We start from the raw sequence: 27,115 nt of genomic DNA, 5'->3' as shown, positions 1-27,115 counted from the left end.
TATAGGCCCTGAAAAAGTGACCCTCGGATTACACTAAATGGATACATGTAAATGTATGTGTAATTTACTTTTACTTTCATTATGTAAAATTCTACATTGTATAGAATTACTTTTGATACTAGAGTACATTCAATTGAAGATTCCTGTTTTATTAATAATTAACTTTGTATTGATTTTCAAGAAACAATTACATGACACAAAGACACAAAGAAGAGAAATAACAATACAGCATACAACCATACAACGTGAAAACCAATAATCAAAAATAACAAGACAAAAATATCAATGACATACAAAGGCAAACACATTACATTGTTATCTGTCTAAGAAAGTATGATTATCCATCCTTTGTATAGATGAATGACACATTATTACTCTCCGAGTTTACAATTAAAGTGATTTAAGTTAAGTACAAATATGTCAGATATGTTCTAAGGTGATGCAGTAGTTGTAACTCTCCATTGTAAATGTAGTTGTATGTATGTAAGGCTGCCTGTAGCGCCACATTATGTAATAATGTAATACATTTTCGATTCATCATGTAATAACGCTGCATTTTGTAATAATCTACCACACTTTGTAATAAAATTCTTGAACGCAATATGTAATAAACTTTGCCGCATTTTGTAATAAGTTCTTATATATTGCTTAAGTAATTACAAAATGCAGATGTCGCACTTTTTTATCAAGAAAATGTAATAACATACATATATATATTTATACACAATAATACACATTTGATTATGTAATAAACCACCAAAATGAATGTCTTAATTAGAAAAAAAGAATTATACCATCAGAACGACATTGACTTTAATCATACCAGCATGAATCATAAATATGAATTAATTTTAAAAACTATTAGGATGTTTCATTGGTCAAATCTAAATCAAATATAACTGAATTCATAGAGAATGTGTTTGAAAGCTCATAGAGACAAAAACTGCACTAAATGAGTGTTACTGGCACGAACATTATCGGTGCACTCAAATGTTGGAAGACATACACACATGCAATCTGGATTATGTTATGCAAATATTATACATGATAGAAAGTAGACAAAACACGAAAACAAATATGGAACAGAAAATGTAACACATTTTGCCCTTTATCTGTAGTTATAGGATATGTAAAACAAACCCTCACAATATAAATGAGTGAAAAGTAATCTACAGACAAGAGCTGACAACTTTTTCTCTAAATTCTAGCAAAGAAAAAAGTAACTTGATCAATACATTTGAAATTGTTTACTGTAGTAGACTTATATACAGAAGTACCAAAGGGTATTGCTGCCATACCAGAAAACAAAACAAAAAAATCAGTATCACGTTATAACATGATATGTTTCACGTTATAACGCGATAAGTTTCACATTATAATGTGATTAGTTTCACGTTATAAAGTGATAAGTTGGTCTCGTGTGGAGGGGGTGGAAGTGAATCCATGAATCCACCTGGATAGTCTCAGTTTCATTGATATATTTATACTGTCATTGACATTTCATGCTGACTGTGGAGGTTTGTCCGATCCGAGCGTCTGATTGGAGGCCGCAGCGTGACGTCAGCCCGTGGAACCCTAGGTTAGGTGTCCGTCCAGCTGATCACGTTATAATGTGAAACTTTTCTGACACTCTACATGTTGTGTTCTGGCTTTGGTTATTTCATGAAAACAGCTTCTAAATCTCTGTCTGGCTCCTAATTTATGCTACAAAATAGTGACATGAAGATTAAATTTGATTTGTGTCTGATGGTTTGAGAACCGACAGACAGACAGAAACCCCCTTTTAGATAGAAAAGGTGGCACATTTGCAGCAAGGTAAAGGCTACAATGTGCGACCTTGTCTATCTAAAAGGGAGGTAATATTCCTTCTTATCCAAAAAGCCGCCACTTGGCCGCCACTGGGGTGAGCGTAAACATGGGGGCGTGGGTGTGAACAGTGAAGCAGGTCGAATTTGTCTTCAAAATAAGAGCTTTACATTGCACCGCATTGGAGATTAGAACTGGGTTCTTAGCAGGGGGGCTTTTAATTTGAAAGTTGCGACTTTTCCTAGCTTGCCGCTACAACAACAAGCGGACACAACCAAACAGCTACAGAGACCAAGGAGACACTAGCATCTCCTGGATCTCAGCGGCTGTCCAGTTGCACATCTTGATGTCCGCAGATGAAGTGATGGACTGACTGCTGTGATCAGCTGTTTCCTGGTTTTAAAACTCCCCGGCTGTGGGTCGCACAACAGTGCAGGTCATTGACACCTCCGCCCATCTCATGCAACTGCCAGCACATTGACGTCTCGGATTTACACAGCAATGGAGGTGGAAATAAGTGTACCCTCCAAGGTGGCAAATTGGCAGACCAAAACAGACCCCCAATTTACTGCCCTCTGTCTAAATCCGCGGACCTAGCTGCAAAAAGGACGGCCAAATTGGCGGCTTGCTGCCCAGTATAAAAGCGGCTATAGATAGTGAGCAAGCGCCGGCCTCGATAAAGCGGGTTTATCAGATCAATAAAAAGTTATATTCTGATGGTTACATTCAGCACACATAGACACAGCCCCAGCAACCCACCTCACCCCCATCACCTGATCCAGTCTTAATCAATGGTCTGAATACACGCTTCTGCCCCCTCCACCCGAAACCATCTTATCACGTTATAATGTGAAACTTATGTGATACTGATTTTTATTTTTTGTTTTCTGGTATGGCCTTCAGTACTTCTGTATGTAAGTCTACTACAGTAAACAATTTCAAATGTATTGAGCGAGTTACTTTTTTCTTTACTAGAATTAAGAGAAAAAGTTGTCAGCTCTTGCCTGTAGATTACTTTTCACTCATTTATATTGTGAGGGTTTGTTTTACATATCCTATAACTACACATACAGGGCAAAATGTGTTACATTTTCTGTTCCATATTTGTTTTTGTGTTTTGTCTACTTTCTATCACGTATAATATTTGCATAACATAATCCAGATTGCACGTGTGTATGTCTTCCAACATTTCAGTGCACCGATAATGTTCGTGCCAGTAACACTCATTTAGTGCAGTTTTTGTCTCTATGAGCTTTCAAACACATTCTGAATTCAGTTATATTTGGTTCTGATGGTATAATGTTTTTTTTTTCCTAATTAAGACATTCATTTTGGTGGTTTATTACATAATGCACCAAATTATTACATTTTCTTGATATAAAAAAAGTGCAACACCTGCATTTTGTAATTACTGACGCTATATGTAAGAACTTATTACAAAATGCAGCAAAGGTTATTACATATTGCGTTCAAGAATGTTATTACAAAATGCGGCGTTATTACATAATGAATCGAAAATGTATTACATTATAACATAATGGGGCGTTATTACATAATGTGGCGCTACACTGCCTCTTATTTTTGCTGGAGAACTTGACTAAATTTACATAGTTTGTTTCCTAGTTTGTCACGTTGTAAAATATTGCGTATATTAATTATCAGTTTTCTCTCCCAGTGCGGCGACGTCCGGCAGTTGGAAACCAACGTCAGTTAGGTTAGCTAGCTGAGTCATCAACGAGTCGATAAAGTGGCGTCCAAGTAAGGTAAAGAGCCAAAAGTAAGGTCAGTACAGAGAGCTGAGTTATAAAGTAACTGCAGCTTATTTGGGGGTTAACCCTTCACATTGGGCGATATAATAGTTGAATGTTATTTGTGTTAAGTTTTCTTTTTCTGTTTTAAAGATAGCCAGGTTTTTACCCAGATTGTAACGTTAGCCAACGTCTTCTCAAATCTACTAGCTTAAAATCCCTCGTTTGCTAACTTATATTAATTCAGGAGCTCGTTAGCTTTTGCAATCATGAACAATTCAAAGTTCACCACTGAAGGTGATGTTTGTTTGTTTTATGTTTGTTTTGGCTAACTGACGCTCATAGACGCCATTTTAATAATGATAATAACTCGCACTGAGCAAGTATCCTGGGTACATCACATCATAGTTAACGTTATATGGCCTTTCCTGGTGGAAACGTGAGACAAATAAACAATTTTGCCTTATCTCCATCCCATCTCCAGAGTAAAGGATGTCATCCTGGTCCTCAGCTGGTAAAGCCATCTATCTATCACCCTCACATGGGGTGATTTTGAGCCAAGGTGGATGTTTGACACATAATCGGGATCAGACGTTGGGAAATGAGCTCGGTCTGATGGAGATGTCAGAGTTTGAATACACACACCTTCAGCACCTTTTCCAGGCACATGTGGAGGCACATGCTGCACCTCCGGATGGGCCAGATCCCAGCTCTCCCCCTGCCACAGTGATGGTCAAAGATGCCAATGGATCTACAGTGATTTCTCCCTTCACAACCACCACTCAAGCTATTGATCTATCAACGTCAACTGAAGAGCACTGTCTAGTGTTGCCAGCGGAGAAGACACCAGCTTCTTATGGCGAGGTCCCAGGTTTTGTGCTGGCAAGAGTCAGAGATGAAGACAGTCTGACTGAACTGCACACCAAAAGCAGCATATCCTCGCAAAATAGATCCAGATCAGCTGCTAGAGTTTGCTTGGAGAAAAGGTTTAACACTGTGTCTACTGAAAGCCCAAGACAGCAAGATATTCAGTCTGCAGCTCTGAGCAAGTAGGCTTCACAAACGTTTTTACTGTTTTGATTTAATTTCGACCACATAATGACATACTCATACTAATGGACTGTGCAAAATCTTTGTTGTTGTGTTTCAGGTTTTTGACAACCCTTCAGCAGTCTGCAGAGGCTCAAGAGGCAGCCATGTATCCTCAAATGCAAAAGTGGATGAAAAGTGACAGAGCAAATCCTTCTGAGGTTTCCAATCCATTCGTGGGAGGTGTTTTTAACCCAGTCACCAACATGTGTGAACAAGTGTGTTAAATCAATACCACTGGATCAAAATGCAGTTTCTTACAGATTTATCAGAGCCACCATTAATTAGTTAATCCATTTTCTTCCTCCTTTAATCACAGGTGATTGGCCATATTCCTCACATGGTTGAGCCTAAGCATCAGTGTTTAATCCTCCCCAAGAGTTTTCCATTTAACTTCCACCCTGAAAAGGTTGTTACAGCTCACTATTCAAGTGGCAGCAACTCAACACAGGAGCAGCAACTGGTGAACATAGAAAGTAATCATCAGTGCTCTAAATATCGTCATATTTAAGAAGTTATAGTGTTTTGTTGCTGCCTGCTAGATAAATCTGTGTGTCCATCTTATCTATGTTTTTTCACAGAAGCTGTGGCAACACCACATGGTAACACCAAAAGCTTGCGACGCAACAAGTCTTCTAAGGCTTCCCCAGACTCAGCTGGAGAACCAGGGAGCAGCACAAAGAAAAGAGCCCGAGCTGGTATGTCGCTCAGCCAGCGCAGGGAGAAACACAATCGTAAGGAGAGGGAACGCAGGTGAGCCGCCATTACAAACAGAGTAAATAATCTCTGTGCAATGTTCTCATCACTCAGTCTAAACTGGTCTGATTTGCTAGGACTGAGTAATCATTTAGTTATCAAAAGAAAACTAATCCTTAATTATTCTGATAATTGATTATCTGTTTAAGTAATTTTATTAAGCAAAAGTGGAAGATATTTACCTGTTCCAGGTTCTCAAATGGGAGATTTCACCACTCTAATGATAGAAAATTGAATATTTGGGAATTTTATTGTTAATGTTTATGACATTTGATGACATTATATTGTTCTCCAGGACACCATAATGTGCAATTTCTACTGTTTTGTAATGTTCCATAGACCAGATGTGTAATTAATTGATCAAGAAGCAGATCAGTGGGTAATGAAAATAATCATTAGTTGCAGGCCTAGACAGATAACATGATGTCTTGCTCTCCATAAACCACGAGGACATGAGACTTTTAATAATAACATCAACAGGGTCAGAGGCCAGTAAAATTTGATAAACAATGATTATAAACACGTGTAATGTCTTTGCTGCTGCTGTATAGGAAGAGGATTCGTTTGTGCTGTGATGAGCTGAACATGCTGGTGCCGTTCTGTGACTCAGATTCAGACAAAGTCACCACTCTGCAGTGGACCACTGCCTTCTTCAGATACATCAACAACACATATGGAGACACCTTCAAAGAGGTCAGTTTATGTTGTTTATTTCTGTAGTCATTGTTGCGAAGCATTTTGATGTGATTGTCCTGCAACTGTATTATTTGAGACTAAAATATTGGTGCTGAAGGATTAGAGCTCAAAGGGGTTCTGTGGAACTTTTGAGGTCGGTTATGTTATGAAATACACAGTCCAGCAGCATTAACCAACTGAAATAAATTGTCTGCAGGCTTGTGTCGTAAACCGGGTTGGGGAAAGTCCCATTGTACACATCATGTTACAGTCCGCTCGCATATGGCCAATAAAAAAGTGATTAACATGTGTAAATTGCTACAAATTGTTACTCAGAGCCCCTTTAATTATATTACCTCTTGCTGCCTGAGTAATAAGTAGTGCTGCTGACTTTATTTGGCTTTTGTTATTGAGGACTTTCAAATCAAATTCTTCTCACTTTACAGTACAAAATCACTAACTGTACTGATTTACTGCTGTTGATAAATGATTTACAAACTAAAAAAGACAAGGCAGAAAATTATAACAAGCCTGCATCTACAAAATGTTCAAAATGTTCAATGAAGTCCTGAACTTTGAGAATTGTAACATTTTTAAATATGCTTGCTTTATGTAAGTATGCCTCCTCCTCTTTTAATTAATTAATCAAACTTGGCTGACAGTGGTGTTAGCACAAAGGCCACCACTAGAGGGGACTGTAAGGTGCTGTATAGGCCCACAACATTTGGGCAAAGTGTGTCATCAGTGAAGGGAAGTACATTTTGGAATTGTCTACCATTTTCAGTGTTGTAGAAAGTACCCCAAAGTCATACTTGAGTAAAAATAGATATAAATATCATGTTAAAATGTGTTGTTTAAAGAAAAAACAGACCTGCGATCAATTTTGAATTAACATATTTTATAATGCATTCTGTGTGTTAAAGTATTATGTTTTGTAGATTTGTACATTGTTATTTGTATTGTTACTGTTTTCTATTATCTGCCAGGGGACTACAGATGTCAATAAGCTTTCTCACTAAATCAGGCATGTTAACATTGTGTATTTTTAACCTGACTTCATCTCACCATGTTGACCATGTGCAGCATCAGAACAACCTGCAGTAAAGTAGAGGGGCACATAAGAAGGGCTCAGACTTGTGCTTTCTGTCATTAACCACTACATTCTACTATTCACCCATTACAGGAGTTCAAGAAGGCATTCACTGATGAGAAAGGATTAATTCTTAAACCCTGCCCTTCATCACACCAGGACCTAATCCCCCAGGCGATGGACGAGACACTGGACATCCCTCTTATGGTAGAGCAGTAACCCTCTCACTGTTTTATCTGATAAATCAGCCAGATGTTTGAGTACATTTTAAGTCCTGGAGTCGGGCTATGAATGTGTTGTAACAAACTAAACGACCAAAAGTGTCGAGGCTCAACATCCGACTACATTACAATAATTTGACAAAGTAGAAGGTTTCCAGTCTCAAAAGCATATGATACGTAAACATATTTGTTTTCATTATCTGTCATACACAGGCGGCCCTGTGTTTCTCTATAAAAACAAACATCTGAACGTGATCTTATGAGTTGTATTTCACCTCTCAGGTTGTCATACGTTAAACTGTTTTAATTATATGTGTAGCTTTTATGTCCTTCGTTCAAATTTTGTTTGCTTGGTATTTAAATTGTTTACTTATTGTTACACTTTGTAAGTATGTTGTTCAGTCTCCTTGTGAATTAATGGGGTTACTTGACTTTCATAGTGTTAAGTATATTTCTCCTTAGTACAGACTGTTCATTTGATATGTAGAGAAGAGTAATGTTTTACTGAAAAGTGGCTTTATTTGTTCTTTCTTACAACATGTCGCTGTAGCATCTTACTGTACATACAACAGTCACCCACAAATAATAAATAGTATTTAAGGTCATGTATATTTAATAGTTACAGCACCGGTATTACATAGTGGATGATGTAATTTCAGATTTAAAAAAAAAAGAAAAAAGAAAAAAAAACTTTGTTCCCTAAGGTTCTGAAATTGATTTAACAATAACTGATTTATGCACGCACAAGTTTTATTTTGTTTTTGATTCTCACATGTAGAGAATCAACTTCACGTGTAATTAAAAAAACAAACAAAAAAACAAGCTGTATAAAAGAGACTATCAAAACATTTTTGCATTAATCTACACAATTTCTGGGCACCTGGGTATTTTTGTTTTTATTCCTTTTACAATACATACACAGCTTTTGGCTTCTGATGCCTGTTTCATATTTTACACTGTAAGCTTGTATGTTGAGGTAACACCTGTGATTTACATCAACGGGCCAAGATACATGCACATTCACTTCAGAGATGGTCACTGTTGTTTTTGGAAGGATGTTAACGAAGGTAAAGGGGGCAAGGAAACAACATGTACAAAGTTTTTATACACAAAGGACTCATCATTCATTTTCCAGTTGTTTGTAAGTCAAGTCTTGTTATGTGATACTGTTCATATGGACTCTTCTGTGCTTCTGTCCACTTCAATTCTGGATGTGATCTTGATGATTTTGTCTCTCAGTTGCTCTGGTATTCATGTCAATCCTTGGATGTTCCTCTAGTCCTCTCAAGATATCACACCTGTTGATGTTACTCTTCTCCAGCTTAAATAAAGAGGACATTCGTGATCACTCTCTTCTTTCATTCCATTCTTTCACCCTTCCTCCATGGGGTGGATGGCATCAGGTTGAAGGAAGTCATGTTTAATGATTTTTGGGGTTGGAGGATTTTCCAGCGGCCTGTGCTCCCTGGCAGGCTGATGTATCACAGATTCCAGGAGGTCCCTGGTGTCCAGTCCTACCTACCCTGCCTGCCTCTCCAGGCTCACCTGGATCTCCCGGAGATCCATCACGCCCATCTTTGACAATTCCAGGTACTCCTGGAAGACCTGTGAACAGCATTCAGGGGATGAGCCAAAATCGGATTTGTGTCAGAAAACATTTCCTCAATTTCATGATGAATCTGTATAAATTCTGTTATCATAGCACATTTTGACTCATAATAGCAGGATGATCAGTTAATCTCATAACATTCATGATGGCTCCATTGCATCTGTGGCATTAAACCGGCATGCCCTGGAACTGGCACACCTGAATGGAATGCACCCATTATTAATCTTATAAGTCATGTCTGTATAGATATGTTAAATATCTGCCATGTGTAAGACTTATATGTACAACTTTAAAACTGGTCGGGATTAAGGCTCTGGTTCTTTCGTATTGTTTAACGCCACATACCTTGGTATCCTTGGTCTCCAGTGGGCCCATCAATAGCTTTACCAGTGGATCCCTTATCACCTTGCTCACCAACATCACCTGTAGTGAAAACAGAAGACTTTAATGGAATTCTTCCACCACTAATTTTGATAAATAGGTTGTGTCATTGTACAACTGCAGAGAAAGTGAGCAAGCTATTTCGGTTTTCCAACCAACTGATCTATGTTCTGCACTGATTCATGTTTCATACCTCTGGGACCTGGGTCTCCAAGCTCTCCTGGCAGGCCTCTGTATCCTGGTGGTCCACGAGCACCTGGATGCCCAATAGAACCAGCAACTCCAGGATTTCCTGAAGGACCAGCAGGTCCAGGGCGACCCACCATTCCAGGGGCCAGAGGTCTTCGAAGGTTAGCGGCCAGCTGTGCAATCTGATCTGTGTGTGATATAAAACACGTCAGGAGTTTTAATTTACCCGTTACCTTTATTCAGCAATGGAGTTAATTACAGATACATTTCAATATGATCTCTTACCATCGATCATTGAGCCACACAGCTCTCTGATCTGCTGCTCACTGGCCAGTTTACCCTGAAACAAACGCATTTTCATCAGAATCATTGGAAGTTCATTAGACATTAGACATTAGACAACATCAACATTTAGTATGCTTCCACTTGCTTTACATAGAATTGTACAGATTTGAAGAAAACGACTTACAGGTACACCTGACTTTCCTGCAATTCCAGGCTGACCCTGCTCTCCTTGGAAGCCCATTGGTCCTTGTTTTCCTGGGGGCCCTCTTGCCCCAAGCTCTCCTTGTGGACCTGTCACTCCCTTAGGTCCCAGCTCACCCCGCTTCCCTGGCTATATTGAAGAGGAATTATTTGTTAAAAAAGTCATTATATTTTGCAAAAATGGAAATCAATTTCTTCCAAACTGAGCTAAAAACATCCATACGCCTCTGATTTGATTGTTGACTAAACGCCAACAGAGGAGCAAACTGGGTCTGTTGAGACAGTGTGGGGGCGGACTCGTATGGCGTCTCGTTGCCTGATAATTACTCCGAGGAGCACAGCAAACAGTAAATGAGACTGTGAGAGCGAGACTCATCAGTACTGTGTCTCTAATTACATAAATTGTGCCGCAGCTTAATGTGGCTCGTCTCTCCCTTGTGGCGATAGCAGCAAACAGGCCAATAAAGCAAAAGCACCAATACCTATCTCTAATTAATCCCATTAAACCTGGAATGTGAAGCAGAATCATGTGCAGTGAGTCTGACAAGTGGGCAACAGCTCAGAGCGAGGCACCAGCTTTTAATGTTTAGTGAGGGAGTTTGGAAGAAACTTTTGCTACTAATTACACCCACACACAACATCTGATCCATCCTAATAAAAAAACATCTACTGTATGTAGAAAACTGGTTTGGAGGGAGCAGGTTCATTCAGATGCATGAGGACAAACAAGTAAGAAAATACAGATGAAAACAATGACGTAGCTCACCTGTCCTTTTTGTCCAACTGGGCCGAAAGGACCCTAAAGAAATAAAGATGTATTTTTAGCGAAATGAAAACAATAATTTGGCATTACATGATGTTAACAAGCACACACTCAATCACTCAGACTTTATTTGTATTGCACAGGAGTCTCCAAACTTGTCTTGGCACTTGGTGGACTGTAGAGAAAAGCAAACACCTCTTCTTTTGTTTTGTTATGATGTATCAAAAGTTCCCTTAATTGACTGACCTCCTGTGCAAGATGTCACTCTGCAAGCCATGATCAGATAATAAAAAATGATTGCTAGGGCTGCAGGAAATGGTAAAAAACTTAACAAAGACAAGTGAAATGATGATGCGACTTTTATCGGTGTCTACCAAACTAACATTTTCTTAAATCATCTCTGCTGCACTACAGTGCTGCATTATGATGTTGTCTTTTCACAAGATTAAAAAACTTGCTTCTGGCCCTATTCCTTCAAATTTAAAGTGCCAATAGACATCTTTCCCGCCCCCTAGCATTTTCAGGTGGTAATATTGTTTGCAACGCTGTTGCAAATACAACTTCAACGTTTTAGTTTTTTCTCAGAGTCCCATATAACAACAACAACCACACAGGACAAGTTTATTCATTGATTTAGTCTATTATAGAGATGTGAAAGCTGACAGAAATGGTGCCAAGCTGCTGCCACTGGGGCATTTCAAGCAAGAATGCTCTCTGAGTCACAGGGATGTATTTGACAATTATTCGATGATCAGTTGTTTGTATGTACTGTAGCGTATAGCGACACGCTCTTCTACTAACCTTTGAAAAAAGACTGCTTTTTCTGACAGTTTTTCAGAAAAAAATGAATTACTGGAACATTTCAAATGTAATGTATATTTAAATATGCAGAAAGCATGACCCCTCCCTAGGTTATAAGGAAGCAATCCAAACACTGATGGTTTCTTTATTTTCATAACACTGTCCATTCAGCAATTACCTCATAACAAGTAAAAAAACTTGTCTATAACCAGTTTGAAAAGCATTTTTACCTCACAAAAAATGGCATAAACAGCTGTTTATAAAATATATATTTTTTGATGATAATTAAAAAAAAATTGTGACTATGAACATCTGTTAGGTCAAACCGAAACTCGAGGTGGGCCAAATTTGGTCTGCAGGACACACCTTCGGCAACCCTGGTATACAGTAGGTATAGCCATAGTATAACCTTGGTACCTCAGATTCACAGGTGTTATACAGGTTAGTAGTGCACAATGGATTAGGAAATTCTAAGAAATAATAAAAGTGATAGAATGAAACCATAAAAAAATTCAATGGACAAAATAAATACAACACAATAAACAATTAAATGAGATTTAAATAAAGGTCAATAACTATTCTGATCTAAACCAGGCTAAAAGGTCACATTTTAAACTCTTTTCAGCTGCTCACATATGATTGGGCTGACTCTTCCCATGTGCCAGAGTGGGCAAAACGGGCAGATGTTAGACCATGAAGTGCTTTATAAACAAGTAAATTAGTAAAAGTAAAATCAATATGAAAACTGACAGGCAACCAATGTAAAGACTTTCAAATAGGTGTAGTGAGTTCTCTCCTTCTGCTCCTAATTAGCAGTCAGGCAGCAGAGCTCTGAATCAATAGTGTAACTAATTACAGCTAACAAAGTTATGAGCCTCCAGAGCCGCTCATACTGCATGTGTTTGGATTCGGATCGAACAGTGAAAATGAAGAATATACTTACAGGCTCTCCGTTCTCTCCTGGTAAACCATCACTTCCTGCCACACCCTAGAGAGACAACATAACATCTGAATTATTTTATTCAATCTCATGACTCTAATCGTGGGATTCGTAGCCATGGACATAAAACCCAGTCCCTTCTCTATTACAGACCATTACAGAAAATAGGCTGGATGAAGACTATCACAGGGCATCTTTGTGCTGGACTTATATTTACCATGTCTCCTTTAGCTCCAGAAGCTCCGACTGGACCCTATAGGGGTTGAGAGAGAATAAATGAGAGTTATGCAGAGACATTTTGTGGACAGCCGGCTGTGGCAGAAGGAAGGGGGGATGAAGGGAAGTGAGGTGGGCTGGTTAAGGGGAACCTGGAGCGGTATAAAGACGGGCTTTGTTCTGTCCTCAGATTCTGAACAGGAGGGCTTTTTGTGTTGGAGATCTCTCCTCCTCGACTTTATAGCACCGTGACTGAGGAGGGACGAGCTGCTTATTCACCTACAGTGCGCTCCCATGCTACGCCGTCTGTTTGTGCAGAGACATTTCTTTGAGTTTCATTTTTGAATTTGAAGATTATACTTTTCGTAAATCAACCGAAAATTAATCAGCAGTTACAACCTTGATTTCCAAAAAGATGTGTGCCTTTGTTTCTTCGCACTTGCAGGCATCAGATTTATAACGACTGTACATTTATAAATAATGTAACTCTTACAGGAGATAGAATAACCTATTTAAAATGTATTACCTTTATGTGTAATACTTGAACAAGAAACATGTGTCTATGTAGAAGTTGACTGAATAAACACACAAGGTTTATGTGTAAGTCTGCATTATTACATTTAATTGTTTTCTAATTTATACGCAATAATTCGTCATGATAGAGAAACTCTCCATTAAATGCAACACTTTACATTTAACTTTTGTAATAGAATTCGATGGAAAAATCCTTTGAGGTGCAATATGTAACTTCTTTTTAGAGTTCTTGATACATGAACTGAACTAACACAAGTTTTAGAGGTACTTTTAAAGCCATACGTTACGTACGTACATTAGGGCCAAACAGAGTTACAATGTTCAAGAATACCGGAGTACATGACCATAATTGTTACTAAAAACCTTACTAGTGCGCCTTAAGGTCACTATTTTAGTCAAATATTTTTAAAATAAAAATAATTTGCAAGTAATTGTATTCTGTTTGTATTTACAATTGATAGTGTCTTACCTTTTTTGGAATCATGGCTAGATTTTTTTTTTTATATTCTCTTGTTCCATCATAACATAAATCTCATTATTTTTCTAGTTTGCTAAATCTGCTATGAGAGTAAACTGAATATCTTTGTGTTTTCAGACTAAACAACACACTGTAGGACCTTACAATTGGTGCGGCTGTTTTTTTTTTTGATTGTGGGATTTTGGGAATATGGGGTGGGTTAGGGGATATGTACAGTAGTCACCTTAAAACTGGGTGTCAAGTAACTATTGTAAGGGATTAATTTGAAACAAATAAATAAAGAGTATAAAAAAAAAAACAATTGGTGCGGCTGTTATTCTACATTTTATAAACCAAATTATTAATTGATTAATAAAAAACAATAACTGACAGATTCATTGCTCATAATCCAGAGAATGTATTTTTAGGATTGCAAGAAAGTTGACTGTACTATGTCGGGGTTTACACTGGATGACGACATTCAGCCCTGTGACATTTAATACTGTCAAACACGTCAAACTCACCCTTTCCCCGAACTCTCCACGGATTCCTGTTGGACCTGGAAGACCTGGATCCCCCAAGGCTCCTTTAACCCCCTGCAGTATATGACCCACACACACACAACCAGTCAGCTCACTGCTAATTAAAAAAAAAAAAGAAGAGGAACTGATTAAGACTTGTGATGTCACGCAACTAACCTGGAAGCCCTTCACTCCCTGAGGCCCCGGGTTACCCACTGGTCCAATGCCTCCCTGTAGGAAACAGACATTATCATGTAATCCTATTGGGAAGAGCATGCAGTAGTAAAACAAACAATATATTAATGATGTTTCCCTGGTGAAAAAATATGTTTTTTTTATGACTAACATTTCAGAGAGGAAGATCTTTAAAAAAAATAAACGCTGTTTTGTGAGAGGTGTGATTCATTATGCAGCGCAGTGTGCGAGTGAAGTGTGTTAATTCCTTTGCTGCTTTATCCCCTTTTTTCCTCGCCGCAGGGTCTGATGTGAAAAACAAAGACCCCTCTGTTTATGCGATCCTCTTTTATGAATACCTGCTCTCATCACTGGCCCTTCATTACTAACAGACTCCACCTTAACAAGCCACCGTACCAGCGACAGTACTCTCAGTACTATTTGTGGCAGAATATCATTAACTACAAAGGGCAGTGGTTTATTATGCTGCTACTCCAGTTTTATCTCAGTGTGAGAGAATGCACACTGTGTGCTGCTATGCAGTGCGGTGCTTTTTCATTTCTTTTTCATTGTGTCATTGTGCATTCAAATATCTACACTGGTTATAGAGGATTGTACTTTAAAGTGTTGGAGTCTAAATTCTGTACCTTTGTTAAACTTAACAGATGACCAGATGTGCAACAGGAAGTCAAATATGTTGGCTTCTCAATGGGGGAAAAATTATTTTTAAGTGTCCTGCAGTGGATGCTTTGTAAGCCTTTGTAGCTATACAAGCAGTGTGTGCGTACACATCACCTTAAGTGTAAAACATGAGAAATAACTTACTGCCACTCCTCTGGGTCCTGCGATCCCCCTCTCTCCTGGGATGCCGATGTCACCCTAAAGGTGGGGAGGTGAAAGATGGCGTTGACAAGTCAGGAAAGCCACATTTTTGTAAGTCCCATGTGAGGTTAAGTGACACGTCAGAGAGGCCGTGACCCAGTGATAACCCCCCAATAAAGCCCATCAGATACATACAGGAATACCTGGCTCTCCAGAGGGCCCCGTCTCCCCAGACTTCCCCGGATCACCCTGGTTTAAAAGAAGGGAGAAGATTAACGTTGTCCTCCATCATCCTAATCTTAGCTCCAAAAATGTAAGTCTGTTTCTAACTGGTTGCAACACTCACAACTTCTCCTTTGGATCCCTTTGAGCCAGCCTTTCCTTGCAGACCCTACAATATAAAATACATCATGGAAATTATAGCTGTACATCAGAGTGGGTATTAGAATGAAACTACTAAGACTGAAAAGTCATGAAGGGTTTAAATAATCAGTTATCATTCAAACAGGAAGCAACAAACACTCACAGGAAGGCCGTTTGGTCCTTTCTCTCCGACCACCCCATGGCGTCCAGCATCACCCTATTGACACAGACAACACTGTGACGTCAGCTTCACTCAGGATGTGGACTGTTAACTACATTTATTTACTTTCCTGCAGGCCATGCAGATAAAAAAAGGTGCAACTTACTTTCTCGCCATCTAATCCTGGTGTGCCGTCTTTGCCGTCTCTGCCAGGAATACCCTGTAGAAGACATCACACATGATCATTGTGTTTTTTATGTATATTAATGATGTAAAATTTTTCTGACATGCACTTACAGGCTCTCCTTTGGGTCCTGCACCCCCAGGACCACCTTTGGGACCAATTTTACCCTGTTGAAAGACAAATGATTGGTCATCGATCTATCAGTTCATCCATCTTCCTGAAACTTTCATCTCGAATCAGTATTACTTACAATTTCTCCTTTGGGTCCTTTGAATCCCTGTGGTCCTTTTTCTCCAGCGTCACCCTGGAGACATCAGATGAAACGCATACAGCTATTCATTGATGGGACCAGTAGTCTACTCAAGCGACAAACTACAACCACACAGTTTTAAAAAAAAAGTATTTAAGTGTGAGACAAACAAGGAGAGACTCACTGTCTTCCCAATGACGCCAGCGATGCCAGGTTTGCCTCTGAAACCAGGCAGGCCCTAAAGACAAAGAGAGGAAATATACTGTAAGTACACACATTTAAATGTCTGCATGTGAGTGATCAAATTCTTATTGTCACTTACTCTGTCTCCTACAGATCCCATTGGGCCTTGTAAACCTCTGAGACCACGTGGGCCCTGAAAAGCAACATTAGAGCATCGTGAAGGCACATTAAAACGTCAAAAATCTCTGGATATTTCATTACTCTTGAAGGTGCTATACTAATATAAACAGGGGAAATGTGTGTATAGGCAACAAGTGAGAAGAGACACAATAGCAGGAAAATAATCAGAATAATCTTTATCAAACTCACCTGCAGACCCACGGTACCAGGAATACCTGGTGGTCCAGGTGGACCAGCGTCACCCTGGAGAGAGGAAAGGATACTTAAGATTAAATCATAAACAAGCAGCTGTACCCAATATAACCATTAATTTGCCAAAATAGGTTAATTAGACACATCACAGACACATTATCACTGACGCCAGCCTAAAAAGCTCTATCACATGATAAACTCACCTTCTCTCCATCTTTTCCGAGCTCTCCCTTATCTCCTTTGTGCCCCGTGTGACCCTGAAGGAGCAGAAGTACACAGAGTGTAATGATGATATGAGGGTGCGAGGTAAAATGAGATTCGTATATTCCCATGGAGATATTGAGCACGGTATAATTCAAAATAAAGTAAAAAAAGAATCCACCTTGAACCCTGGCATCCCAGGAGCACCAGAGGGACCAGGGGGGCAGATGGCAGGACACTGCAGAGGACAGAGACAAAACAATGAGGACTCTCCACTTACTGTGTGCTGGTGCTACGCTGCTCTCACAGCTGAAGGATTGCAAACTTACCAAAAGGTCACCGCTGAGATCATGAATAGTGCCAGGAAGACCCTGACAGAAGGAGAAATGACAACAGAAGACATGTTAAGGGACCTTTTGTCCATTTTAATGTTCATCTGTAAATTCACAGATATTCAACAAGAGATCCACTGGGTGGCAGTGGAAATATACACTATTTGACTCTTCTGTAAAGCATTTAATGACAGCTGCACTCACTGGTGGTCCATCAGGGCCGGGAGGTCCTGGAAGTCCTGGAAGTCCCTCAGCACCCTGAGAAATGGATAAATAAACTAAAATAGGTGATTGTTTTCCTGATTGAGTCAAAGTTAGAGCCGGTCTGCAACATCTCAGATCTGCAAAGTTGTTACAGTCACTTGTAGCTTTCCCTGAGGACAGAATGACACTTAAAGTCTCCACCTTCTCAAAAAACGCTCATTTTACTTGTGTTTGAGCTATGACGTGACTGCACCTTCTCTTGTAAAACACATATTGTGCTGCTAATTGATCTGTTTTTATGCTACCTGTGTTACTGTTTTTGAAATGTTTTTAGATATAATTTTTTTTAGATAATTATTGGTAAAATAAATTGTTTGATTGAATGTTTGATTAAAAGAATGTGCATATTCACAGATTCTGGACAATCTGGACAATAAATTAATCATATCAGAAATCATTTAAGGTGAATACAAGTAGATGTTCCTAACACCTAATCCTAACGCTGACATGAACTGTTAAACCTGAAAGTCCCTTTCCTTCTCGTCACCACAATTGAATGTGTGAGCTTCACAGTGAGCATAGTGGGAGTGAGCAGTGAGTTTGACACAATTTTAACATTCATTGATGAAAGAGCAAATTTTCTCCCTGATGACCGGGGCCTACAAGAATTATTTGTTACATTAAAGATACTTTGGAAACCGATTCTGTTCCAATATTCAGCAAATGTGATGTGGAAAAAGAAAAAAATACTTTGATATGAATGTATGTTAATTTAGGGAGGAGTCAAAGCTATTTCAGAGATTTTAGCATGATAATTAAACTCTACTGGAGAAGAAACCAAATATACAAATAATTATTTAAAGTAGACTATTCTACATCTATTTCGGAGAGGGGATTGTCAAAATGAATTCTGACCCAGACTATAAAATATGTTCTCACTGCTGCCAACACTACTGTTGGGTCAAAATGAGATGAAAGTCTAAACGTTTGCATGTTGGTTCACATAGCCAGGATAAATGTTTGATATAATTGAACTCTATCTTGAAGATGTGTGTTTGTGTGTGCTACCTTCACTCTTTGGAAATTCAGCTGTCATTCAAGCGTCTTTCTAAAACTTGCACTTGAGCTGAGTATTAGCATTGGATCCAAATTAAGTGTGACCCAGTAGAAACACCAGGCCAGTCCACATATTAAAGTGTCCTTCCTCTCTGGTGGTTATTCTTATACTCCTACAACATGACGTAGGAATTTAGGGCAATGTTGGACTGGTTGACGTCAGCAGAGCTGTGAGTTAAAACCTGCTGGGTCTTGATCTGATCAGCTTTACTGTGTGTGCTGCAGAGGCTCGTGCACGAAGTTTGCTTTCATTCCCCGTCTCTCAGATGATAGATCTCTCTGTGTGGGTACTGACTCAAGGATAGTATGAAATAGAAACGATCTCAAGAATTATTTGATTATCTCATTGTGAATCAGAGGATGTAATTCCTCCTGCACGAGGACGACAGGAAGTGTAATTGGGGAGATCGGACAGACACTTACCGCTGGACCCTGGGGTCCGAGTCCGCCTGGCAACCCGTCGGTTCCAGGAAGTCCCTGGAAACAAAAGAAGACATCAGAAGATGCGTTTAGATGTAGCACACAGTCAGAGCTACAACATTGTGTAACATGCTCACAGAATCCATCACAATCTCCAGTGTTATACACAAGAGAATTATATATAAAAACAATGTTGTGTACTCACTGGAGCTCCTGGTCTCCCTCTGCCCTACGGAAGACACAGGAAGGCAAATTAAGTCACAAACACAGAGAGCATGATTGGATTTACTCACAACATCAATATCCACGACGTGATGGATCACTGCCTTATATCCTCTTAGAAAGTTCGTCCCAGGTCATTGCTGTGAGGTCGATTTGTACTTTTACAGCCAAGTTAGTTTAGCTCAAACCAGAATCTGACTTATTCTCATTGCTGTGAGGTCGATTTGCCCTTTTACTACCGAGTTAGATCAGTTCAAACTAGAATTCTGTGACAAAATGTGACACTGCCGCTTTCAAAAGTGTTCATTTAGAGAGAACTATGTCTGCAGTCAAATGTTTGCCAACTCGAAACTAAAGAATAGCCTCTAAGTTGCATTCAAAGTGTCCTAATAGCAGTGAAAAAAATTAAAAATACAACTTACTCGTTCTGATCACTTATTTTTAAACTTTACTTATTTATGTTCACACTATATTTTCACTCGGAGAACTTGAAAGCCTGATTTCAAATTTTTGGGACTGAACCCAACCTAAACCTGACATCACTTCCCCACGTAGGTGTTATATCGTATGTGGGGGTACTTACAGCAGATCCAGGTGGCCCAGGGGGTCCAGGATCACCCTGTAGAGAGAAAGGTAAAATACCAAAATCAACCTCTCTGACGAAATCATGAACAGTGCAGAGAAAATCTTCCGACCCACATATGAACCCTTTGAACACACTGGTTACCCACGTGGGAACGTAATACAAGCCTGATTCCTAGAAAATTGGGACACTGTGTAAAAAAGTAGAAATAAACACAGAATGCAATCATTAGCGGCCCAGCTGTGTTTTCTGACAGCTGTTCCCACACCGATGAAGTAATATATTTTATACATTAACGAGTTTCATGTGACCCTCACCCTGTCCTTGCTTGGGAACTGCTATGCATTTCTTGGATGCCTCTTTCTTACCCAATTATGAAACGGTTATAGCATTCAACAACTTCCCCTGACCCCAACATACATGTTGCTCAAATACAGGATAAACATGTATTCACAAAAATCAAGTTGATAAGAGACAATAAATACATTGTCTGTTTTGTTTATGCTTTACACAGCATCCTAAATTGTGTTTCATCCAATGGAGGTTGTAGAGACTTTACAGTTAGGTTACAAAAGTGAAACTTTTTTCTTGTTAATTAAAAAATACACATTAATGAGCAGCTCTGTCCCCTTTTTGTTTTGCAGAGAGTACACAGAGCCACTGATTCAAGGACGTCACTTTGTGTTCAAAGGTGGTGGGGACATAAGAGCTCAGATAAAAAAAACATTTTTTTTAATGGTCTTCAACATTTTGGGCAATGTAATGAGTGGCTTATACTGTATGAGGCCAGAGTAGATGATGATAAGGTGGGGATAAACTGAATAATTCCACAGCAAAGTCGATTTCATCTTATTTTTTAACATTTTAAGGTGAAAGCTAGTTTTTTTTGCACATTTTAAATTATGTTTTAACAATCCCCAGCGTCGCCAGTGTAAATGTAATTTGCACTTACTCAGATTTCAACCTGTCTGTGAACGATCTGCTTCGTTTAAGCAGACTTATGGGGGCCGCTTCTCAACAGCTCTTTTTAAAAAAATCTATCGTATGGTGGTTACTATGTGTGTATGAATTTGTGTCTGTGTGTGGTGAGTCGTACTTGACAGACCTGCTGTTCATAATCCAGCAAGCGATAAGATCTGACTTTGTTTAATATTCTGTCAATATCTTCAAATAAGTTAAAACTTTTTGTGTTGTCAGGCTTCAGTGGTGTTATTTCTTTGTTTCAGAGACACTACAAAAAAAAACAGGTTTTCTCTGTTTTTCCTCTCAATCATGAATAAAAGGCAGAAATGTTACAAAAAACAGCAGTAAACTAGACTTACACTCAGTGGAGCACATAAGTCCTTCAAGGCCCAACAATCCACTTTAATTCAATCAACCTAATGCTGTTTCAAACTCAATAGCCCTGCATCACACCAAATTTTAAGCACCCAGAACTACTTAACCATAAATTAAAAACCTCAACTTGTACTCATTCAGAGATACCAGCCACCTAAATCCACCTGATTTTCTTTCATCAAGATCCATGCATCATTCCCTGGGAAAATTAACTGAAATTTTGACAAACACTCTATCTCACAATATAAAAAAAAGTGAGAAAAAGTTTGTGGATCATCCCTTAATCAGGAGCCAGGCCAAAAGGTAATGGCATCTACACTGGTCTGAGACCAATCCTTCCAAGGTTTTGGGAATTCTGTTCGTATTTTTTGTGTAGTCTTGCTGACAAACCAAGCAAACAAGCAAACAAACAAACCAACCATCCAACCATCCAACCATCCAACCAACCAACCATCCATCCATCCATCCAACCATCCATCCATCCAACCAACAATCCATCCATCCATCCAACCAACCATCCATCCAACCAACCATCCAACCATCCAACCATCCAACCAACCAACCATCCATCCAACCATCCAACCAACCAACCAACCAACCAACAAATAAATGGACACAGGTAAAACATAACCTCCACCTGAGAAACATTCTGAAATTGGGTCAATACTGTTTCTGCTTCAGGTCGTTGGGAAGTGGAAGATTACAAATACTGTGCCACTACATTTAAAGTTACTGAGAGGAGGAAAATGTCTGCATCTTTGCAATAATCGTGATCAAAGAAAACAACCATTTATACATGACTTTCTTCGAAATCCCTGATTTTATGTTTGATGTGTGTTTGCCTGTACAATCCTGAAAAATGAAAATGAATATTCTTGGTATTGTTAGGTGTGGAGGACGCAATAACAAGTATTTCTGGTCTCGTATATGTTTGTCTTCCTCTTTCCTTCATTAACTTCACCTTGTTTTCATTTTTCATCCATTATTTCCGTCAGGTTAAAACAACTGCGTCAACAAACTTGCCCCATGAATAAATCAATTTGTGGTTTCCTGTGGTGTCACTCCTTAATAATAATAAAAACAATATTAATAATATATTTTATTCATGAGCTCCTTTCAAGTCACACAAGGACACTTTTCAAAACCAGATTAAAACATTATGATAATAATCTTCTAAGCTTTCTAACCTCCTGCGATCACTTCTCCTCCTCCCTGTCTTAACTCTTTGTTCATTTCCTCACAGCTCACAGCTGTATTTGTGTTGTCTAAGAGGTCAAAAGACTCCAAATAAACAGGCCTAACACAGTAATGTTACCTATCCACCACATTCCTCAGTCTGCAAACTTGACAACAGGGTGCACTGGCACACGAATCACAAGCAAGCAGATGTGAGGTAGCTGAAAATTACCTGTAAAATGAGAGAGGAATCTGTATTGTGTTGTGAAACTGAACATCATTACTGTCAGCTTATCATAGCTAGTTAATGATCCTGTTTGTCTTTGCAGGACTCGCCAGCAGCACTATGAAGCATCCACAGCGATGTAGTAATCTGAGTAATTAGGCATGTTTGTTGTTGCAAGCTTCCTCATTAGGTTGGCTAATTAGTTGAATTTGGGGAGGGGGGTAGCCTTGCAGTGAAACTTAATCTTTTTATCCCTTCCTGTCTTGTATCTGATGTGTCTCCCCGTTTAATCACACAGTTTGTAGCCATAGTTTGATGCCACACGTACTGTGATTCTCTTCTATCTCTCAGAGGACAGTACCTGTAACCCTCAGCATTGTGGCCACAGATCATCATCCACTCCAGTTTTACAGATTGGTGGGAAACTGTGCGCATTCCGGGCCGGATTAGAGCAACAGCCGAAATAAATCCGATTCTGATCCCTCATTAAAAATATTCCCACCAAGAGGCTGAGCCGCCTTGACGAATCCGAGCTGACAGAGGAAACACACGGCCGTGTCCCCATCAGACCCTCTCAAAGATCCTCGCAGAAACAGCAGCCAATCAACAGGGAGTGTTTTTGTGTATATGCGTGATCATGTGTCTTAGTGGCTGACTTTAACTAGCTGATTAACGAGGGGCAGTCTGAAGTAGAAAAGGTCGTAACATTCAATGGGGTGCATCTTTAATCGCATCCTCGGTATCCCAGTAAGTTCAAAAGACTTAGACACACTTACTGGTTCCCCCGCGGGTCCGTCCTTCCCAGCAGGACCATCAGGACCTGTCAAACCCTGAAGAGAGAGTAAATCACTCAGTTGTACATCACTGCCTTGTGTTCCACTGTTATTTTTAATAGACTGTACTCTGCCAAGTATGGAAGCCCATTTCCGCCAGATAAACAAAAGAATAAGATTAAAACTAATCTTGATGAAAACAATATTGCCACGAGATAGAAAGCCTTGACTAGGAAATAGAAAGTCAAAATTCTCAGACAAAAAGTTTAAAACATGACATAAAATCACAAATATAAGATAAAAAAGTAATGAATAGGAGATTAAAAGTTACAAATTACAAGATAAAAATCTAAAATCTAACAATGGGAGTATTTTTTCTAACAAGACTAAATTTTCATCAGTTATTTTTCTTGAGCTGGCTGAAATGGGCTTCTCGGCACTGATTCCTGACATTTCTTGACAAAGATAAAAGTGGTGCATTGATGTTAGAATAAGAATCGTCTGTGTGTGTTCATCGGAAACTTACGTCCACCCCTGGAAGTCCTGGCAGGCCTGGTTTTCCTGCTGCCCCTGGTATTCCTGCTTTCCCTTTAGGACCCTACACAGACACAGAGAGAGAGAAATAAGCTGTCCCGTCAACTGAACGATGATTTTGTATGTGTTTTATAGAAACATCTTCACTCTGACATCCTGTTCTGTGAATTTAGGCTATATTATATGGATTGTACAAAATGATCATTCCTGTCTTTACATTTTATGTCAGGCTACCTTAACTTCAAACACAGCTAATTATAAACCTGTGACATGGTTGTACAAAGTTATATAAACATATATATTTATAGTTATATTTTTGACAAGTTGTGGGGGAAGTGCTGCACATTTTCCCAAATCAAAGAAAAAATGAATCACACTGTTTTACAAAGTGGAGCCCTCATCAACACCCCAATAATTTTTGTACAGTCCCTAATTTACATTGACTTGCCATGTTGGAATACTCACTGCTTTCCCTGCCAGTCCAGCAGGTCCAGGTTTGCCCTGTTAATAAAACAGAAAAAAAATAAGTAACAGGTATGAACCAAAATGTGCATTTCAGTGATTTTCTGTTGATTTCTTTAACACAGTCTTGACTGAAATTCGGTCTTTACAGCAGAAATATGAAAGTGCTCGCAGCAGTGAGGTTCAGTGTGCAGGATGTGATGTTTAGCTTTTTAAAGAGACTGGGACAGAACAAACACTGCTGAGCTGTGCAGACCGGTCACATGATAGAAGCTTCAGTTTGGTTTGTACAGGGGGGGTGAAGGTGCAGGGAGGAGGTGTGAGGTGAAATTCTAGATGGTCTCATAGGGTTGGGGAATGTATGAATGGGCCCTCTGTGCCCCTAAACTTTACCAGAGGCACAAAAATAATCACAACTCAAAAAAATACTCTCAGATTTTTCTGACAAGACATAAATATAAAGGAAATAAGATTTTGAAGTATGGAACTTTATCTTACCGATGTTTTCTTTTACTTAGCTTTTCTATAATCCAATTACCTCAATTAACTTGTGCAAATAAAGTCTTGTAATGTCATTTTCACTCATATCTTCACAATAACTTATTCTTAAAAAAACACTAACAAGTAAGGATTCTGAGGGGCTTCGATTTCAGTATATTATTCTTTTACTGTCCACACTTACTGATGAGATACAGCCATGAAAATCCACACATATCAGGCTGTCTCACATCACACTGCAAGAGTTAATAGGACCAACTCGAGTAGAAGTAAAAGCTATTCACAGTGTGAATATAATCAAAGCTCTGAAGGGCTTAAGAGGAAAGAATGATTAACACAGAACTCCATTTAGTAGACGGTCGATTAAAGCCTGCCTACCTGACATCCATGATTATGATTTCATAGTGGTAGGAGGAGCTTTGGGAGGAGTCAGTGTGATAAAAACTAACATCTAGAAACATTTCAGCCACATTTATACACAAAGAAAACACTTTCTGCCACAGGTAGCTGACAAAATACAAAGAACTCTTATCATTGAGGCTATGGCACAAGCTACAAACATATTCTGATTTGGGGGATTTCGCTCTGGACACTTTTAAAAAAAAAAAAGAAAGAAAAGAAATCGGTTAATTGTTCATATAGAGAAAAACCCATTCACATGAGGTGCTAAGGTCTTTCTTTTAAAGAGGGAGTTGGTTAAGTCTATATAAACAGGCGATAGTTTGAGGGCACGTCAGATTTAAGTAAAGAAAGCATTGCAGTCTGGTCAACTCACGTCAGTGCCATCCCTTCCGGGCGACCCTGGGGGTCCTTGTGGCCCTGGAGCTCCTCTGGGTCCTGGCCTCTGAAACATAAAATTCGTCAAAGTCAGAAATTTTGCTTCCACTGTTCCTTTCACATCACAAGTGCTGCACACATGAGTGGAATGTGGTTTGATATGAACTGAACAAGAAATTATACATGTTTGCTTTATTTTGGCATCAAAGGTCAGAGATATTATACCCAGAACGATATCAAGGACATAAAAATATTCTGCCTGACTCTGAAGATGTGACTCGACTTAAATCAGACTGGAAGAAATTCAATTCAGCAGCAGCTCCATGATGCGTAAAGACGCCTTTAACCTCCTCTTACGCACGAGAGGAAGGCTAAACTAGATTTCTGTGCAAACACAAATAAATCACCGTGTCACGGTTCATTTAAACAAAAATAAACTTATTTCACTGAAGACTTTTCTAATGAGCTCCTGCGCTCGCCTCGGCCGGGGAGCCTGGGTGAAACAGAGGGGGCATTGTGCGCTGTGGCACTGATCTCCAATCCGCGCATTCCACAGGTTCAAGGAAAACATAACCCTGACTTCATCGAGTGGTGCGAAAAAGCGCAGCCACCTGCACGCAATCAGGCTGGTAATGTAGACTAAGAATAGGCCTACAGAGCCAGGGATACAAAATACCAGTCTGTGGTGACTGTACGAGAAGAATAAAGAGCATTTGAGCGTGAAACTTCAAAAATAATGTGCAGGTCAGGCCTGAAGCGACTGGCATCAACATCAGCATCATTATTATCAGCAGGTCAACCCGCAGGTCACACACATTTACTGCGATAATTTAAGAATATGCATAAAGCGCAAAAAAACAAAAAACAAAAAAACGAAACAAAACACAACCATCACCATACAGATGTGATGCAGGCGGCTAACTGACAGGAGGGACGCCTCTCTTGGTAACTCTTACCTGGGCTGAGGATGATGTCAAAAGCTGGCACAGTACGAGCACCCAAACAGCAGAGAACACCGCCATGGCTCCCCGCTCGCCCTCACAAACCCGAGTTGATGCGCAAAAAGGTCAAATCCCTGGTTCCCGGTCCTGTCTCGCTCCCCCCCAGCGTCCGCGACGGAGCCTTCCTTCACCTCACGGCGCACAGCTCCTGAGTGGCTTTCTCTTTGCTCCCAGATAAACCCGAGTCTCCAGCCGAAGGGGCTGAACTCAATCTGGCGCACTGTGAACAGGGGTGAGGCAGGGTGAGGAGGAGTGAGGGAGGCTGCGAGGACCATTTCGGACACTCACAAGAAAGTGGGCTGAGCTAAAACACTAAACATATGCAAGGGGTCCCGCTTTGACCAATTAGAAACTGACCCTAGACACAAATCCTGTCTCTCTGTAACGTCTGCAAGGTAAATAAACTGTAGGAGTTTTTAAAGACTTCTTTAGTGGCCATGTTTACATACACGCTGACTGCAG

The 27,115-nt window shown here is 39.5% G+C and overlaps 2 protein-coding genes across 4 annotated transcripts; one reads left to right on the top strand and one right to left on the bottom strand.

Annotated features, from left to right (window-relative positions):
* Positions 1 to 3,376: 3,376 nt before the first annotated feature.
* Positions 3,377 to 8,730, top strand: LOC115585123 (transcription factor-like 5 protein). 3 transcript variants are annotated; one of them, XM_030423254.1, is made up of 7 exons: positions 3,377 to 3,588; positions 4,039 to 4,603; positions 4,705 to 4,861; positions 4,963 to 5,119; positions 5,228 to 5,396; positions 5,951 to 6,092; positions 7,258 to 8,730. In XM_030423254.1, the coding sequence occupies exons 2-7, from the start codon at positions 4,047 to 4,049 to the stop codon at positions 7,381 to 7,383; spliced, it is 1,308 nt and encodes a 435-aa protein (XP_030279114.1). In that variant the 5' UTR covers positions 3,377 to 3,588; positions 4,039 to 4,046; the 3' UTR covers positions 7,384 to 8,730. The 3 variants fall into 3 exon arrangements, with proteins under 3 accessions (XP_030279114.1, XP_030279112.1, XP_030279111.1); XM_030423252.1 differs by having other exon boundaries at positions 3,386 to 3,583; positions 5,225 to 5,396; XM_030423251.1 differs by having other exon boundaries at positions 3,389 to 3,588; positions 5,225 to 5,396.
* On the bottom strand, positions 8,170 to 26,901 carry col9a3 (collagen, type IX, alpha 3). The gene is made up of 32 exons (XM_030423250.1): positions 26,609 to 26,901; positions 25,651 to 25,719; positions 24,381 to 24,416; positions 23,908 to 23,979; positions 23,385 to 23,438; positions 19,869 to 19,904; positions 19,269 to 19,292; positions 19,067 to 19,120; positions 17,528 to 17,581; positions 17,321 to 17,362; positions 17,173 to 17,229; positions 16,994 to 17,047; positions 16,788 to 16,841; positions 16,558 to 16,611; positions 16,420 to 16,473; positions 16,236 to 16,289; positions 16,099 to 16,152; positions 15,968 to 16,021; positions 15,805 to 15,858; positions 15,625 to 15,669; positions 15,474 to 15,527; positions 15,282 to 15,335; positions 14,460 to 14,513; positions 14,286 to 14,357; positions 12,772 to 12,807; positions 12,558 to 12,602; positions 10,817 to 10,849; positions 10,034 to 10,180; positions 9,850 to 9,904; positions 9,569 to 9,751; positions 9,340 to 9,417; positions 8,170 to 8,990 (listed from the first exon to the last, which is right to left on the bottom strand). Exons 1-32 carry the CDS (start codon positions 26,672 to 26,674, stop codon positions 8,806 to 8,808), a joined length of 2,037 nt encoding a protein of 678 aa, XP_030279110.1. The 5' UTR covers positions 26,675 to 26,901; the 3' UTR covers positions 8,170 to 8,805.
* Positions 26,902 to 27,115: the final 214 nt, after the last annotated feature.

This window comes from Sparus aurata, chromosome 7 (genome assembly GCF_900880675.1).
Source record: "Sparus aurata chromosome 7, fSpaAur1.1, whole genome shotgun sequence".
Taxonomy (NCBI): domain Eukaryota; kingdom Metazoa; phylum Chordata; class Actinopteri; order Spariformes; family Sparidae; genus Sparus; species Sparus aurata.
The sequence above is the reverse complement of the archived record's forward strand: the minus strand, read 5'-3'. Positions and strand labels throughout refer to the sequence as shown.

Excerpts from the sequence above, each read along its gene's own strand:
- LOC115585123 (XM_030423252.1), top strand. The coding sequence starts at position 4,047 with ATGTCATCCTGGTCCTCAGCTGGTAAAGCCATCTATCTATCACCCTCA. Across the intron at positions 4,862-4,962 it reads TCACCAACATGTGTGAACAA|GTGATTGGCCATATTCCTCA; the intron begins GTGTGTTAAATC and ends CTTTAATCACAG. Across the intron at positions 5,120-5,224 it reads GCAACTGGTGAACATAGAAA|AAGCTGTGGCAACACCACAT; the intron begins GTAATCATCAGT and ends GTTTTTTCACAG.
- col9a3 (XM_030423250.1), bottom strand. The coding sequence starts at position 26,674 with ATGGCGGTGTTCTCTGCTGTTTGGGTGCTCGTACTGTGCCAGCTTTTG. Across the intron at positions 16,290-16,419 it reads CTGGCGTCATTGGGAAGACA|GGTGACGCTGGAGAAAAAGG; the intron begins GTGAGTCTCTCC and ends TGATGTCTCCAG. Across the intron at positions 12,603-12,771 it reads CTGGAGCTAAAGGAGACATG|GGTGTGGCAGGAAGTGATGG; the intron begins GTAAATATAAGT and ends TTGTCTCTCTAG.